Source organism: Octopus bimaculoides, chromosome 7 (assembly GCF_001194135.2).
Source record: "Octopus bimaculoides isolate UCB-OBI-ISO-001 chromosome 7, ASM119413v2, whole genome shotgun sequence".
Taxonomy (NCBI): Eukaryota; Metazoa; Mollusca; class Cephalopoda; order Octopoda; family Octopodidae; genus Octopus; species Octopus bimaculoides.
The window spans coordinates 41,742,401-41,753,032 of NC_068987.1; the positions used below are offsets into that span (position 1 = coordinate 41,742,401).

At 38.9% G+C, this 10,632-nt stretch overlaps 1 protein-coding gene across 1 annotated transcript in view; it reads right to left on the reverse strand.

The window, feature by feature from the left end:
* Positions 1-10,632, reverse strand: part of LOC106883735 (histidine--tRNA ligase) — a 112,929-nt gene that overhangs the window by 18,128 nt on the left and 84,169 nt on the right. The window contains exons 6-9 of the mRNA XM_052969549.1: positions 6,907-7,005; positions 4,415-4,508; positions 3,395-3,522; positions 446-518 (exon numbers count right to left, since the gene is read on the reverse strand). Of these exons, the coding sequence (XP_052825509.1) occupies positions 446-518; positions 3,395-3,522; positions 4,415-4,508; positions 6,907-7,005 (394 nt within the window). The remainder of the gene's footprint in view (positions 1-445; positions 519-3,394; positions 3,523-4,414; positions 4,509-6,906; positions 7,006-10,632) is intronic.

Genomic DNA, 10,632 nt, shown 5'->3' on the forward strand with positions numbered 1-10,632 from the left:
GTGTGTGTGTGTGTGTGTGTGTGTGTGTGTGTGTGCGTGTGTGCGCGCGAGCGCGTGCGCACACACAGAGAAAAGTAAGTAAGTAAATGGGTCTCTGATAGTTTCAATGACAAACTTTCAGTTGTTTGATCACATGGCCTATACCCACAGTTTTCATTTACCCTAATTTCAAACACAAGGTTCAAAGCAACCTGAGGCAAAGGTAACCAACAGTTGACTCAGATGCCATAGAATGGGATGAAACCCAGGATCATGTGATTGCAAAGCAAACTTGTTGACCATGCAGTGTGTGTAAGTATATGAGTGCATTCAAAACATGCGTGTGTATATGTGCATTTATATAGGAGTGTGTGCATACAAAACCAACTAAAAGTTAATAATGATCTTCAGTTCATTATTTGTTCCCTTCTTGTATAAACGTCCATTTACCTTAGAACACCCTTACCTTTGAGAATACCTTCATATATCAATCCAGTGTAATAATCTAGTCCTCTTGCGAGGCTCAGATCAAAAGACACCTGAAGAGAGAAAAGAAATATTTAGACTTCATAAAGTTGCAATGCTTATTGTGAAATATTCATTTCTGATAGAGAAGTCACAGGATTGTAAAAAAAAAGTAATCCCAGTATATGACTGGTACCCATATCTGCTAAATGACCCTTGAGGGCTGAAAAACAAAGTGAAAACCCGATGGAATTTGATCTCAGAACACAACCACTCTAACTAAACATTGTAAGAAATTTGGTCAGGCACTACTAATTTTTGTTCCATTTCTATGCCTTGATCCGAGCGTAGGACGGGGCTCACCTCTTTCAGCTGGGAAATGGATGGAATGCCTAGTGTGTGTCTTGTTATGGCTACACACTCCTAAAAAAAAAAATGGGGAATAGGCCTGGATATATGATATGATGATGGCTACTAATTCAACTGTGTTTGATATAATATAAGTGTTTCTGACATAATATAAGTATGTCTGATATAATAGCATATCTGATATAATATTTAGCATATCACATTTACTGAGTGAATATTTTATACAAAGTATATAAAATATATGTAGGATTGTGTAAATTTGTTGTATAAAGTAGATTTAAATTTGTTATAATGATAGTTTGTTTGTACATGCATTAAGTTCATCTGCCATCAAATTACCTTAAAGCACACACAACCTAGTACTTCTAGCACCTCTTCTCATACCTCTTCTTACATCCCTTCTTGCATCACATATTTCTGTTAGACTGGTTTGGTTTACTGAAGAGCCAAAGAGACAACCCCTACATAGTTACCCAACCTACAAGAAATAGCAGCCAAATCTCCCTCAAATCAGATGTTCCATCTTGGACACAATGGATAATGGGGTACACAATGCTGTAAAACAGATGTAATGATTATGGTTGGATATCAGCTCAATTATGACTGGCCTGGGGCTAAATAACAACAAGAGGAGGCATTGTGGTCAATGCTGATGTCGTATAACTAGCACCCATGCTGGTGGTACGTAAAAAGTACCTTTCGAACACTGGGCCTCATGGAAGCAATGACAAATGATGTGCTTGAGAAGAAGACCCATCAGGCCAAATGAAATCGTATTCACAGCTGATATTGGTGTCATGCAAACTGACACCCATGCCAGTGGCACATAAAAGTATCCATTACACTCTCAGAGTGGTTGGCATTAGGAAGGGCATCTATCCATAGAAATCATGCCAAATCAGACTAGACTCTGGTGCAGCCCCTCAGCTTACCAGCCCTAACCAAACCGTTCAACCCATACAGGCATGGACAACGGACGTTAAATGATAATGATGATGAACTAGGATGGCTTATTAGAGTTTAATTGGCTATTAGCTTAATAGGTCAATAGTTTAACAGATCGTTAGTTAACTGGGCTAGAAAATGGCATACTTATGCAGTTGAAAACATGACTGCAAGCTATTCCCCTCTCAGAAAAACAATGCTAATAACTGGAAATGAAATTCTAATCTCTTACAGGGTTATCTAGCACACTATCAGCTGTCTATGGTACTAATTCTCAGCCTTGTTATCTTAGGGTTACACAGAGTCAAGTTCATAAGATGTCAGGCTCTCCAATCCCCTAACCTCACCTCTTGCTAGAACAGCTTGCTTGGTATGCTAAGTACACTATGGGACAGATACTATAGGCTATGGGACAGATACTACAGGTCTCTGCTGTGGTCAATGGAAATATGTAATAAATGAATCTTTCTCTAATTTAGTTGAAAATGCAATAGGGCCCATATTAAAAAGTAGTCTACATACAGTGGCTCTATTTAGTCCCCACTGTGACCAAGTGGACTCAATATGAATGAATAAATTTTTATAAAAGCCAACATACATATATCTTTCTTTCAGTGCTCCGTACACACTTCTACATTCTTTTTCCATCTATTTCATATTCAGATACAATTAACAAAGATTCTAGAGAGACCCGGCATGAATGAGTTTATTCTTGGGAGAAGAGACTCATGGTTACTTGCATTTTACATAGGTGTATGTTGGGTTGGGGTGAGGCTGGAGTGCTGCCTGAAAGAGAGATAAATACAATGGTGACAGAACATGCTCTGATGATAATATATCCAAGAAGACGAATGGAAGAGAGGGTGGACACAAAAGAATCAGGGAGAGTAGATAAGGTTGTAAAAATATGGGAAGAGAGTAAGAGGCAGATATAGACATAAGAGTGGAGGTGGTCATTTATATATGGGAGATGAATATAGCGAAACATGAACAGGTGTGGGGTGAGAAATATGAATGATGGGGTTGGACAATTATTAGAATGCAGATGGATGCCAACTGGATATAGCTCAGAGAAAAGGAAGTGGTGACTGGCAGTACAGAAATGGTAATATGGTATGGTATATAGTAATAGGTTCTGCTTTCATTTCTTCCAGCAGCAGAATAATACAGCAGATAGGAAAGTAGTGGAGAAATGTGTGATAGGGTGTTAAGAGGTGGGGGAGGGGCAACATTAAGAATAGGGACTGGATATCAATAGGAAGTGGCTCAAGGAAGGGACCTAGTTCTCTGGGTAACACACATAATTGGTCTCGTTGGATCATTGCTGTTAATTAGAACCATATTTACTTTAGCAAATCATCTAAATGGACTACAAGTCATGTATTTCAATGTATGTGCTTTTCCTGCATTCTGTAATTCAATCTAACATTTCTCATCTCCCAAAGATAAGTAAGATACTCTGAGGACATTGTTAGCCTCAGATTGGCCACTTTGCAAAGACGAAATGTATCTCTTATAATACCATGAAACTGAGACCAAGCACCAGCTTTTGTCGGCATAGTTATCCAATACATAGGTGAATTAAACAACTGAAACAATATATGTGGATGCATCAGGTGTGGAGCTTGCAACTTACCTTGTCTAGACAACCATAAATATCACAGTACTTCAGTAACAACTTCATGTCAGCAACACCTTCAGCAGCAGGTTTTTGTGCCATCAATACACTATCATTGTTTAATCGGTCAACAAGTTCCATTTTGCCTGCAAGTCAAATAGCTATATAAAAATAAGTTCCATTTTGCCTGCAAGTGAAACAGTTCTATAAAAAAAAATGAAGGATTTCAAATTTAACTGAGGAGAGGTGTCAGGGACTCAAACAGATAAACACCAGAAAGGTACAAATCTTGTGAATATTGGTGAAGAGTTTACTAAAGAAGGTGGAAGGCAGTAGAAATATATATATATAGAGGGGGAGGAGAGAGAGAGAGAGGGAGGGAGAGAGAGAGAGAGAGAGAGAGAGAGGGAGGGAGGGAGGGTAAAGAAAAAGGTAAGTGGGATGTTATTTTTGTTTGGTTACAGAGCAAATCTGAACCAGAAGACCTGTGATCAAAGGTGTTTCTACTATCAACCTCCTATCTTCTTTTCAAGCATAGTTTATTTAGAACTACATTACCTGATATGTCAGCCTTTCTTTAAATAGCAGAATATAATTTAGGGAAGATTTGGCTGTTAAATCTAGCAGGTGAAGGATCTTTTGTTGCCTCAAGTGATTAAATCATAGAAATGGTGAGAAAGAAAGAAAAGTGAGAGGTGGAAGAGAATGGAAAAAAAGGTTAAAAGAGACAGAATGAGTGGAAGAGAAAATTGGAATAAAAGAAAATGAAGTGGAAGGAAAGACTGGTAAAAAAAAGATCAGAGGGTGGGGTGGGGCGAAGATGAAGTAAGAAATTGTTTTATGTAAAAAGCAAGGAAATAGCAGCAAAAGGAAACAAAAATATTGAAGTGAACAACATAAGAGAGAAAAAAAAGTAGGAACAAGAGAAAAAGGTAGACAAAGAAGAGAACTAAGAGAACAGAGGGAGGGGTTTAGGATAAAGAAACTGAAAGAGACATAAAGAGAAAAGAAAAAATGGTGAGATACTATAAAAGTTACCTTTCAATTTAACATATTCCCATATTCTATCAGCTGTCTCTGGGGCAAGGCCTTTTTCATCTGTCATTTCTTTACGAACATCACACCAATCCATCTTAGAAAATGTTAAGAAAATGTATAAATATATTGTAAGATTTCATTATTATAATCATATGAGGCACAAAGTCTATGAATTAAGATGTTGGATAACTGACTACAAGATCATATGTTCAGATTTTACTACATAAGTCACTGTGGATTTAATATAATGTGATGAACCAATGTAAGTGCAATACAATAATCCCTTGACTATCAAGGGTGTTATGTTCCAAAACCTTCAGCAGTAGGTGAAAATCTGTGAAGTAGAAACAGTGCTGTACTGTATATATTCTTTATCATTTTTATAATTTGTATATATTTATTATATTATAAATGCAAAACAATACCACACACTCACCTCCCGAGTTTCATTTTCCATACAGTATGTGCAATTCTTTGTTTACTCATCTACAGTACACTATGTATTTTCTTTTAATATATTTTCATTAATGTGTTATACAATACAGTACTGTAATCTATTTTTATTTATTAATTTTGGGGCATGAAAATGCTTATTTTACCACAGAAATAATTAAAATCTAAAAAAATATAGATACCTATCGGCTGCAGAAACCCACTATATATTGAGGAGTCTATGATATAAATTTACATATATTAGCCAGAAAAATCCATGATGCACTGAGTGTGCAGTAAGTGCACCACGATACGGTGAGGGATTACTGTATACCTTAACTCATGACCTTGTGATCATTGGTTACAATATGGTGTTTTGACCCTCTGAGTAAGCCACCTAACTTTGAATGGAAGTAACTAGTTATCAGTAAATAGCAATTCGCAAGCATAGAAAACCATGACGGATGTAAAATATTCTTGTTGCTGCTGCAACTAATGATAAATTTATATCTGTGAAAAAGCATATGTCTAGAAATAAACTTGCTTTGCATGTCTTTGTATATCTATAATTTCATGTAAGCATCATCATTTTACAGGCATCTTGGCACCATTATTAGAGAGGTCATTGTATTTTAAGCAACACCAAAATGTCATTTCTGCTCTATCTCCATTCACCAACCACTTTACAATGTGCTGGCTATGTTTTATTGCAGCACCAGCATGAGGCGGGGTTGTCTTGTCCTCAGCAACAGCAACACTGACTATCATACTGGGTCTAGGGGTCACCAACTGACAGGGAACACCAAAACACAAGTAACAAGGTGAGCAAAGACATCAGGACTACTTTTCACTTAGTATATAGGACAAATATTTTATGCACACACACAATTTGTGTTTTTTACAATCTACTACTTGAGCTACAAAGAAGTCAATAAATAGTACAATGTTTTATTTAGAGAGACACCATCAATATTGTTTTAATGTCTACTTTCCCAAGCTTGTATGGGTCAGATGGAACTTGGGGCAGATATACTTAGGTTTATTTTTATTTCATAGGTAAGCACACAGGTGAGAAAGTTGAACTACTTAGTTAATGTTTTCATAGTCTAGCATTAAAAAAAAAAACTTTAACTTTATTTCTACCTAACAACAACTTAACAACAACCAAAGGAAGATTTGGTGAGGAGTCAACAGACATTATCACCATGGATATGGTAGAAGTGAACCATATGTAGTGGCTTCTGGCAACATGATAACGTTAATAAAATAGACGAGATGAAGAGATTTGAGACATATTCTAAGATAGTTGTTGTTGCTGCTAAACATCAGGTAATCTCATCAAACAATGAATAAATCATTCCAGATTCAACCATTTCACCTTTTTATTCAGGAACAGTCAGGATTACATTATCTTTTTTAAGAAGGAAGGGTGTGATTTGAGGGAGACTTGTTGTTTAGACATTCCTGATTGAGTAGGCATGATCTAAGGTCATTCCTGATTGAATAGACTTATGATCAAAATTCATTCCTGATTGAGCAGACTTATGATTAAAGGTCATTCTTGGTTGAACAGACTTAACATTAAAGGCCATTCTTGATTGAGCAGACGTATTAAAGGTCATTCTTCATTGAACAGACTTATCATTTAAGGTCAATCTTGACAGAGTAGACATATGAGTAAAGGTGCTGAAGCAATTATCATCCTGTCTTTATTTAAGGTAGAGTATCCAAGTTCACATTATTCTGGATACATCTAAGTCTTTCTCTTTTTAGGATAGTGAGGTGTGATTTGCAGGAGTTTTAGTTACAGACAGGAGACTATTTAGCTGAAAGTAGAGGCAAGTGAAGTTTGAGACAATGTAGATAGGTGAGGTGTGAGACTGTGTAGGTAGGTGAGGTGTGAGGCAATGCAGATAGGTGAGATGTGTAGGTGAGGCTTGAGACTGTAGATAGGTTAGGTGTGAGACTGTACATAGGTGAGTTGTAAGACAATTTAGATGGAATGATTGAAATCTAAAAATATATTCTTGAAACATAATGAATCACCAACATTGACTTGCCTTATCAAGTTTGTCAACAGCAGAGCAAATTGGTCGGAAATCTTTCTCTGGGACACCACATGCTGCAAATATGCCATCTAAGAGTTTGCGGTGATTCACCTGGGAAATGAAAAATAATCAGATAAATAAAATATGTAGGCACAAATCTAAAATACATAGCTATGTAGGTACATATATTGTATACACCAGAGTAAGCACATAAATGTGAAACAAGGTGGAAAATATAGTACTTGAATACCAGAGGTAGAGTAATATGCTTTATTAATGAAGTATATCGTATATATGTCTATAATAAATATAAAGCACAAGTATAAAATACATAGTTATGTATGTACGTGTATTGTATATGTGTGTATAATAGAGTATATAAACATAGCTATGTATGTATGAATATTGTATATGTGTATGATAAAATATTTGTGCACAAGTATTAAATATGTAGCTTTGTCTGCATACAATAATATATATATATATATATATATATACATATATATGTATGTATACACACATATATATATATTTAGAGGGACATGGCTTAGAGGTTAGGGTGTTGGACTCATTTTCATAAGATTTATCCACTGTTTTCAATCTGGGTTTTGTCCCTGTTAACAGGGGTGGTCAGATATACTTCAATGCCACAGTAACCACTCTCACACCATCTCGCCTGGTTTTGGGCATCCTCCCTTCTCAAGACAACCCTCCCAATCTCCTCCTTCACCTGTCCCTTCCATGTTTTCCTCAGTCTACCTCACTCTCGTGGTCCATTTACCTCAAATTCAAACACCCTCCTCAACACATGCCCATACCACTGCACTCCATTTACCCTTGCCAACTGTTCCACCAATTCCTCCAGCCCCGGCATCCCCATCAAATCTTCAGTCCTCCTCTTTACTTGACATATTTCTCTCACCATTGCTCTCTCGGTCCTTCTCAAAATTGCCATCTCTCTCCCTCAGACATCATGTCTCATTCCCATACAGCATTGCAGCTCTCATGTAACTCCTATAGATCCTTCCTTTCATCTTCAATGAGAACCTTTTCTCATATTACAACGCTCCACATTCCCTGAACTTCACTCAGCCAAGTCTCGCTCTTGCTGTCACAGCTGCTTCACATCCACTCTATCTACCAAATAACAAAACCTCATCGTTTCCACCTCATCACATAACATTTCCACTGGTTCCACCAGCCCTCCAGCTCCTTTCTCACATCTTCCACCAACAAATTCTCTTGCCAGTCTTGGGAGTTACCTTCTTCATTTTCATACATCTACCACGAATCCATTTCTCACATCTCATACACAACACCACATTTGCCATTAGCCTCCTCCCACATACACCACATAGATCCACCTTACTCACTAACACTTCTCCTTCCACACCGCTCACCATCACCTTTGTCTTCTCGAGGTTTATCTTCAAACCCTTGCTTTCAAATGCCTCCTTCCATTTCCAAAACTTCTCCTTCAATCCCTCTATTGTATCACTCCTTAGAATAAGGTCATCCACATACAGAATCTCCATTATCAATTCCTCTCTTGCACTTTTCGTCACCACATCAACCACTATTGCAATCAACAACAGTGACAACACAGATCCTTGATGCACACTAACTTTCACCGCAAACTCCTCCAACAGCTCTGATCCAATTCTAACTCGTCTTTACCCCCTTATACAAACTTATTACTGCCCTCACTATTATCTCTAGTACACCACTCTTCCTCAATGCTCACTCAATCACCTTCCTTGGAACCCTATCAAATGCCTCCTCCAGATCAATGAAGCACATGTACAACTCCTTCTCCTTATCTCGGTATTTCTCTTGCAATCTTCTTACAATGAACACTGCATTTATTGTTTCCCTTCTTGGTATAAAACCAAATTACATCTCGTCCACATCCACCCCTTTCTGAATTCTCTCCAAAACCTTTTCCACTATCTTCATTGCATGCTCCAATAACTTCACTCCCTATACATCCCACAACTCATCACATCCCCCTTCCCCTTGAAGATCAGTACCACCACACTTAGTGCCCAATCATCTGGTAATCCTCTTCCATCCAGCACGCCCTGGCAGAGCTCCATCATCACAGCAATCCCTATCTCCTTACTTCTGATGGACCAGCTGCCTTTCCTGTTTTCATTTCCTTCATTGCCTCCACTACTTCTTCCCAACTAACCCTCTCCACTGGCCCCTTCACCACAGCAACTTCCACTCTCTGATTCCATTCATTCTCCTCATTCATAATTCCTTCCAAACTCTTCCCCTGTCCTTCTCACTAAAATTCAACCTTCCATCACTCCCCCTCATGTTTCTTCCTCCCTCAAAATCTCTTCCGTCTTTTTTCATTGATTTAATAAACCTAAACACTCTATCTGGGTTCTCATCCAGCCCACTTAACCCCTCCTCAGCCTCCTTCCTCATAGATCTCACAACCACCCTCTTTGCACAATTTTTCATGTTATTATACCTGACTTTCATTTGCTCAGTCCTAAAGCTTTGTGTGCCTCCTTCTTCCTCACTATCATGTACCCCACCTCCTTGTTCCAACACCACATATCTCCTCGATCTCTCTTACCTTTTGTCCTTCCACACACTTTGTCACATGCCTTTAGTACCCCTTCTTTAAAAGACTTCCACAAATCTGGTGCATCAATGCTTACCAACTCCCCAACTCTCACCTCAAAATTTGCTCTTGTTTCTTCTTCCTTCAGTATCCACACCTTTCTCCTCTCAACCGTTCCCTTTCTCATACACTTTTTAACTTTCTTCTTATCCAAGTCAGAAACCATCAACCTGTGCTGCAACTCCCCTGGTATTCACATCTCTCAGATATTTTCTGCTTTTTCTGCCAACCAACACGAAATCAATTTCTGTCTCATTTCCTCCTGCACTGTAAGTTACCTTCATTTTCTCTGTTTTCCTAAACCACATGTTTGCCACACACAACTCCAACAGCATCCTTCCTTCCACATTTCTCTCCCCAATCCTGTTTCCTCCATACACACTCTCAAAGCCCTGGATCCATTTCCCAACATGTCCATTAAAATCACCCATGCCCAAAACCAATTCATCAAAGAACTGCTCTTTCTTGGCGATCCCTCTTCCACTTTGCTGACCATACCCACAAATCACCCTCACCACTTCTTCCTCAAATGCTAACACTCCTGTCATCACTCTGTCACTCTTTCTCCTGACCTCCACCACCTTCTCACAGATTTCTTCCTTCACCAAAACCCCCACACCTCCAGTCCCCTTGCTATTTCCTGACCACCACAACTTGTACCTTCTTCCCTTGACCCCCACAAATCTTTCACCCTGGCCCCTCCACCTAGCCTTCTGTGCACATCACACATCCACCCTCCTCTTCCTCAATTCCTCACACACCTCAGTTCCCCTTCCATGCCAACTGCCCACTACCTCAGGCTTCTCCTCAGGCCAGCAGCCATCATAAGGCAAGTCATGCTTGCACAACCCAGCATGAAGGTTTGCACCTTCCTTTTTGAGGTAGGCAGGTGCAGCCCACCCCAACCTTTGGGCTGGCTGGTGCTCATTCTCCTTTGCTATCATGAGGCTTTCTCAGAGCTGAATTTTCTAGGGAGAGCATGCCCTTGCTTACCCCCAACCTCAGTTTCTAGACATGAGTGGTCCTGAGACCAAGGCCTCTACCACAATTTTTAAGAAATGTGGTGGAAAACTAGCTTGGGAAGGCAGAGACACTGATCC